This window comes from Aplysia californica, unplaced genomic scaffold (assembly GCF_000002075.1).
Source record: "Aplysia californica isolate F4 #8 unplaced genomic scaffold, AplCal3.0 scaffold00408, whole genome shotgun sequence".
Lineage (NCBI taxonomy): Eukaryota > Metazoa > Mollusca > Gastropoda > Aplysiida > Aplysiidae > Aplysia > Aplysia californica.
In genome coordinates this window covers 108,023-115,863 of record NW_004797678.1, presented here as the reverse complement: position 1 = coordinate 115,863, position 7,841 = coordinate 108,023, and the positions used below count along the sequence as shown (strand labels likewise).

Below are 7,841 nucleotides of genomic sequence, written 5' to 3'. Positions count from 1 at the left end.
CCTATCTATCTATCTATCTATCTATCTATCTATCTATCTATCTATCTATCTATCTATCTATCTATCTATCTATCTATCTATCTATCTATCTACAGATAGGTAATCGAGGTTCAAATGCACACTTCACGTCAACACGGCAAGCTGACAACATTAAATCCCGCATAATTCACACAAAATCAAGATTATTAAATGCATTCTTATAACAGAAAGGTAGTCTCCAGTAAGTGGTCTTACCCGTAGCATGCTACCGACAAGGTCTCAAATTTAGATTCCTGAAAAGCTGTAAAATATTGAAGTTTGGCTCCTGCTTACAGGTTATATATATATTTATAATTTTGTTCATGTATGATTTCTATCATGTGCAAAGTGAAAGGGGTATTTGGGGCATGCACTGCCTTAGGGAGTAAGGATTATTATAGTGCGGTCAAAAAGTCAAAAAGTCGTGTTGCAACTTGTCTCTATTATCTATTTGTGGGGGCCGAATTTTGCTATTCAAAAGGCTTTTTAATGGCAGCATCGATCGAAATACAGTTTTCGCAAAAATATTCTTTAAAATATTATCCAGATAATGACGCCCTTGGTTTTTTCAGTTTTGAGACAGTTTTACTGAAAAAAGCTAAATTTCTCTATTTCGCCGATCGCTTTTGTAGACCGACGCTTCTGTCTCTGTAATTTTAGAAAACCCGGAAGTGATATTTCGCGAACCCGCATTTTGTTTTGAGAGTACAGATCTAGACCTTCTAATTTTTTGCATTTCTCAAGATTTGTTGCCCCATTCCAGTAGAGTGTAAATATAGTGGGCCAATGTCTTTTAGTTGATATTAAAGCACTGATCATTCCTTTCATCGAAAGGGGGCCCAGCTAGTATATTATATTTGTGAAAGTTCGTCACTTTGGCCGCCTAAAACTTCTGAACCACTTAATTTTCGAATTTGACAAAATTAATAGTGATTCAGAACCATTTAAAGGGTGCGCAGTTTCATTGTCAAATATTTCCTTAACTGTCGAACAGAGATTTTATAATATCATTATGGCGTTATTTTTTACTTTCCAGGTCCAGCAAAGCTCATGATCTCATCTTCGTTTTCAACTAATCCGATCGGATCCACTCGAGGTAGTTCTCACAGCAGCTGTCAAACTTTCTTACGACATCACTAGAACCTGCAGAAGACTGTCACACTGAACACAATCTCCTTAAGGTGTTGCATTTTGGATCGAAACTTTCCCCCCCGACAGAGTGGAGAAGCGGTTTTAGAAAATGGTAAGGCAAACATTTGGGTACCGATATCTTAAAAGACAGTTGCCTATTTTTCAGTGTTACTTTCATGCGTCTTTAATTAGAGTATAGTGTCCTTGTTGTCGAGTAACCTTTTTTCCCTTTTTGGTTACATTCTTCAAAAGTGATAATTTCAGAATACTGTTAGTCAAATGATGAACGTAATTTTCTATATTTCACATTCAAACAAGCTTTTTGAAATAAGCCATTTTACAAAAGGCAAAAGTAAAGTACACGATTGTACTTGTATAAACTCCCCGCTTTATGATATTTGTGGCTTTTCAACGATGATAACCCCAGAAGTAATAAGTAACTACATCCCCACTGAGCCCTACGTTGACCCTAGATGTTGCGCATTTGGTCAATACGTTAGAAACGGGTGGCTGTACTTTACTTTTACTTTATTGATAGTACCATTGTCATTTGTATTGGTTGTTGGTTTGATTTCTTTTTTCAAATTTATCATCATGTATACACGTTGCGCATTTGGTCGATAAGTTAGAAATGGGTGGCTATCTTTACTTTTACCTTATCAATAGTATCATTATCAATGGATTTGGTTGCTGGTTTGATTTTTTCTTCAAATGTACCCATATTATACTTTTACCTAATGCGACTCCCCTAACATCTTTAGTGGCGTAAGCAGTCTAGTTGTCAAGCTACCGGACTCATACTAATCATGAGGTTGTGGGTTCGGGGGTCCGAGGCTGAGCTGGGTCCAACATTGTGTGTATCCTTGGAAGAGACACTTTACAGTAACATATATCTTCCCATAATTCGGCTGATCCCTCTGGGTAATGGCGTTAAATTGGGAGGTCCCACCAAATAACTATTTTTAAAGTCCATAATCTGTTTGTAAACTTGCACAGCCCGCTTCCATACCCCCAGCATACCTTCCACTGTACTGTATACCTACTTACGTCCTCTTGACACCTGTTTTTGCCCGATAGAATAGGCTAAAACTAACAATGTCACCTTTGCAGAGACTGTGCCCACCATTTTGGAACTTCACGGTGACATTAAAGATGGTTCCAGTAGGGAACGGGATAGACGGTGCCCACGTCCCTCGTGACTCATTGGAGCAGAGGAAGAAGGGACTAATGCCAACATTACTTAAACGCAATCCCACAACATCACTCATCACCATCATTATTTGTAAAATCACCGTTGCTCTCAGATTATTGACTTACATCTATATTCCTTGAATCAATATCTGTAATATTTACACGTTATACTAAGTTTAGTATGTACGTAATACACTGTTGGACACTATCATACGCACTTTTTCTACAAATCAGATGACGTCAATCTCATATAAATGGGCAAGGGAGAAAAAAGGGAGGTCCTGCCACTCAAATAACCTTAAAATGTAGCACGGAACGTTAAAAGTTTACAATTTCACACGTTTTTGGGTTTTTTTTAAAATTGTCCACACAGGAGCTAAGTCCCCCAGAAACAACTACAGCCCTGTCGTTGGCGACCATCGTCCCTAGCGTTCTGCTGATGGGCGCGGCCACTGCGGCGGCCAGCGTCTTGTGGCTCTTCAAAGACCAGCCAGATAATCTGCCCCCAGGACCGCCAGTCTACTTGCCAGGTAATGATTAGATAAATGTATTCTTCTTCTTTACCGCTGGAAATCCACAGGCACGGAAACTGACCGGCAGTGGAACGCACCGGGATGAAATGTACGGTATCGCAAGTGGCAACTTCAATGTTTGAATCCATAGACACTGCCGGTTTGACTTAGTTTTAGTAAGGTTTTACGGCGCCGCGGCAGCATAGGTCATATGAGCGCCAAGGGGTGGATGTCAACAGAGAAGTGCAAAGGGGGGAACCAGGTTTACTCTGCTCACCGACAGCACAAAGTCTGCTTCGACTATTAAGGCACCACGGAAGTAACAGTTCACAAGAGAAAGGCAAACATACAAAAGAAGTCGAGGAAAAATGACTATAGAAAGGACGAGGAGATAAAAAGTTACAGTTTCCCCCTATGTTATTCCGGCACATTATGAGCATGGCATTGATAAATCAGCCCATTTACAATTCTACTGTGCATAAGAACATGTTAATATCCCTCTCCCTTTGAGTGCGAATGATTAAAATGTATTCTTCTTTACGTTCCCATGCATGGTAGATCTCAGGGTGGGGTAGTCGATGGTGGTTCTTCAACCTTCATTTCGACGGAGTTTTATCTGACAGTTTGTCCTACAGCGTAGTGACCTTTGCTTTCAAGTTTAATGAGGCAGCCACATTCCGATTCCAAAGACATTTTTTATTCTCGTACCATCAGAAAAGACCGAGCAACTCAATAAATCTCTCTCCACACAGGAATCAAATTCGGGCCTCTTGCATGCGACGTTGAAGCGCCTGACGGCTAAACTATAGACGTCCGTTATGGGTATAGCGGATTTGCCAATAGACGCAGTACTACACGACGCCACTGGATTATATATATATATATATATATATATATATATATATATATATAACCGAAAGGAGTGGGAGGGTGGTGGATGTTCTGGTGTGGCTTGTACTTCTTCCCTATCAAACACCTGTTGTCCTTACCTCTCATCCTCCTTTTCTTGTCCTATCTAGTGCCGTGAAACTTTTGCTAAAATTGTGCTACGTATGAAAGGCGCTTCGTTGCTGCACACACAAGTCATTGATATCAATAGTCTGATTCTGCCATGGGAAAATTATCTTATCCGGGTATTCAGCTAAGTTTCAGTTGGCCCTGATGGAAAGCTCTTTTTCCTAAATGACCTTAATTTATCGACAAGGGTGTAGAACATTTTCAATCTATTATACCAATAAGGTGGTTCCTCGATGCTGCACTACCGATGAAACGGCCATGGTTACCCCCCCCCCCTTTTTTTCTCCCTTCCCCATCTCCCGCACTCATAGATTTCCCTCTCTTATGATTATATCCTCGCATTCTTCTCTATTAGCTAACAGGTACCCAGACAGTCATTCACATAAAATAATGAGTTACCTCCTCCAGAAGAACAACCCCCCCCCCCCTTCACCCTCCCGCTTGACCTCTTAACAATGTAGCTAAGTGTACTCTTCTCAGAGACAAGGGGGCCGTCTCTGAAAAGTAGGGAATTTGCAACAATAGAAGGCTTTCGCACAGAATCCCTCTTTCTCTAAGATCTGTACTTCTAGGGTCAAGGGTTTCAAGAGGCTGAATTCAAAACAACGCAATAATTTGTACTGTATTTTGCTTTCTGGTGACGTCTCCGCTTACCATACACACGTCTAGCAACGCAAAAAGCGACAAACATGAGCCTTTACAAATAATGTTTGCATGGCAACAATTCACCTTTATCAGAATAAAGGATATGGGCTTCGACCATGTCCCTCGTGACAACCCGGTCTGAGAGGGATACAGTATCCCAACAGAAAGACCCCCCCCCCCTAAAAAAAAAAAAAATTTTTAAAGAAGAAAAACCTCGACAAGGATTCTCCACATGTCTACCCCTTCACCGGTATCCTCAAGTCAGTCTGGCTTGTGCAAAGTAATGTACCATCTCTCACGCAATGAATGAAAGTAAAACTCCGATGCCTAGGGCAGATGCTACTTTTACGGAGTATCGTCGTCTTTCTAGTGGAGTACATCCCACAAGACTCAAGTTTTTCCAGTTAGGGCAGAGCAACCTTCTCCATGAATGATCTATATTGTGTTGAAGATGGAGTAAAACAGTCCCCAAAATACAACAAAAATCTTATTCTCAGACATTGATTCTCATGGGTATTTATGCATACCATGGAAACCGATAACATATTTCCATTACGTATTTTCGAAACAACAAACAAACAAATAATCGCTACCTGTCAATCAATTAAAATCAAAGATGCGAAAATACGATGACTTACTTCAATTCAAAACAACAAATCTTACAATAAGTGTAATGGGTACAAGCGGGCGTTGGGTGGATAAATAATATTGTCTCTGTGCTTCTTATGGTTTGTCCTTTTTATTTTTAGTAAATCTTACATCTCTCTCTCTCTCTCTCTCTCTCTCTCTCTCTCTCTCTCTCTCTCTCTCTCTCTCTCTCTCTCTCTCTCTTTGTGTGTATGTGCGTGTATGTGTATGTGTTTGTGTGTGTGTGTGTGTGTGTGTGTGTGTGTGTGTGCGCGCGTGCGTGTGTGTGTGTGTGTTTGGCACAAGGAAGGGGGAAAAAAGGGGGGGGGGGCAAAAGAGAGACTGATTGTGCAGCAGATGTTTATTTCATGAAGCTTCACGAATACTCTTCGTGGGTGGTTTTCGGGTGCTCTGGTGAGGTTTGCTCCTTCTTTCCTATCAAACATCTATTGTCCTTATCTCTCCGACTTTTTTGAGTTTGTTACTCTCTTGTAACACCTCTAATCTTCGGAACTGATATGACATTATTGTGGTGCAAGTGCCGTAAAACTCTTACTAAAACAAAACAAACAAACGAAAACTCTTCGGATCTCTTCCACCAAAGGACTGGGCAATCTGCTCAAGCTGGCTGGTGACCCGGTCCAGGCTCTGTGGGATCTCCGAGAACGCTACGGTGACGTGTTCCGGCTCTACCTGGGCTCCCAGCTCGTTGTCGTCCTCAACGGATATGACGTCGTCAAGGAGGTTCTCATCACTCGTGGCTCCGAGTTCTCCTTCAGACCGGACTCCTTCCTGAAGGAAAAGATTGCTGAGGATAAGGGTGAGTGTGGCTGAAAGTTGTATTTAAAAGCAAGAGTACGTCATAAGTCACTTTTCAAAATGGCGTATGGCGTATGGTGGAGACGTGCACTAGGCAGCTAACATCTGAGCACATAATGATAATAACGACAATAACAAATAGCATTTGCGATGCGCAATTTCCTGCTAAAAAACAAACTCCCTAATCTTTACATAAAACTTTTATTACCTCGCCTGACTTGAAAGCATTCTTAAACTATGTTTTAGCGCACTAAGCTCGCCCAGTGACGAATAGATCGCCTAAAAATAGGTTATATAATATACTTGTCAAAATCTTTGTAGAAATCAACACATTAAAATACAACCATGATATGCTTGTTCTATATCTTGTAGGAATCTTGAACACTAACGGCCCTGAGTGGCACGAGCAGAAGATCAACGTTCTGAGAACCATGCGTGACCTTGGGAGGTCAGGCGGTCGCTTCGACCAGAACGTTGACGCAGTACTGGCGACCTTGACCTCCGCACTGAAATCGAGGCTGGGAGCAGACGGCACGTCTGACAACATGGATGTGACGACGTTGATCAGACGCTCGGTCTGCTGTGTGTCTTTTGCTACTGTGTACGGCCGGCGTCTGAGTCCGGAGGACCGGGAGATCCAGATCTACACAGACAAACTGAACACTTTGTTCAAGTACGTCTTGTATCTTTGTTTGTTTGGAAGAGAGAGGGAGAGAGAGAGAGAGAGAGAGAGAGAGAGAGAGAGAGAGAGAGGATGGGGGGATGAGGGAGGAGGGGAGAGAGAGAGGGAGAGAGAGGAGGAGAGAGAGAGGAGAGGTAGAGAGAGAGAGAGAGAGAGTGAGAGTGCATGCTGTGTGTTTTTATGCGTGTGTGTGTGTGTGTGTGTGTGTGTGTGTGTGTGTGTGTGTGTGTGTTTATTTGGTTATTAGGTATGGCCTTAACTCCCTGTTAGAATTAGCCACGAGTGGTTACTTCAAAGGCAGTCCTTGTACGCCGAGGATTCTGAGGCCCAAAAGTAAAGAAACAAAACATACTTAGACACGTCTAAAAGTAACACCCCATACATCAAGTCGTGATATCTCCTTCTTTCTCTCTGTACCTCTGTTTTTCCCCCGTTCTTTCTTTCTTTCGTTTTCTCCGTCTTTCTTTCTTTTTTTCTTTTCTTTCTTTCTTTCTTTCTTTCTTTTTTGATGTCTTATTCCCCGTTCTATAACAATCTCCGTCACTCTCTGTCCTTCTTTCTTTCTGTCTTTCTTTTTGTCTGTCTGTCTGTCTGTCTGTCTGTCTGTCTGTCTGTCTGTCTGTCTGTCTGTCTTTGGTTCCTTATTTCCCATCTATAATCATCTCCATCTCTCTCTGCCTATATCAGTTACTTCGGCGCCCTGGCCGTGGTGAACTTCCTGCCCTGTGTCCAGCACCTGCCCGGTGACCCGGCCTGCTACCACGCCTGTCTGGACATGGTCCAAGAGCTGGAGACACAGGTGGTCAAGCCGGAGCTGCGTAGACTCACGCAGGTTTGTAGTAAAAATTTAATAATGGTGACATTGTATCTGTTTAACGCCCCTATCAATACTTTTAGTTAATTAACCCTGTCCTGACGTTGTGTTTTATTATCGTATCCATACAACGTGGGGAACTCCGTGCCACCACTTTCCAAAGATGAAATTTACTCTTTCATCCGATCCATACGCTTTGCATAGCAGTCTGTCAAAATGATTTTTTGAGAGATACAGAAAGTTTCAAAGAGATATTCGCACTAGAAGTATTCTAAAATGTGAAGAATACAACCTCTGGGGTACAAAATGATCCCCAGGGCGTACGGATAGGGTTAAACGGCGGGACCTCTGAGTTTTACGTCGATCGTCAAAAGGACCGAGCCAA

General features: G+C 42.1%; 1 protein-coding gene across 1 annotated transcript in view; it reads left to right on the top strand.

The window, feature by feature from the left end:
* The window catches only part of LOC101861970 (cytochrome P450 2D26), a gene marked incomplete at its 3' end in the record, with an annotated part of 19,285 nt that extends 11,811 nt beyond the window's left edge, over positions 1-7,474 (top strand). The window contains 5 exon segments of the mRNA XM_005104174.3: positions 1,055-1,261; positions 2,714-2,870; positions 5,746-5,961; positions 6,333-6,633; positions 7,330-7,474. Coding sequence (XP_005104231.2) covers positions 1,259-1,261; positions 2,714-2,870; positions 5,746-5,961; positions 6,333-6,633; positions 7,330-7,474 — 822 coding nt within the window.
* Positions 7,475-7,841: the final 367 nt, after the last annotated feature.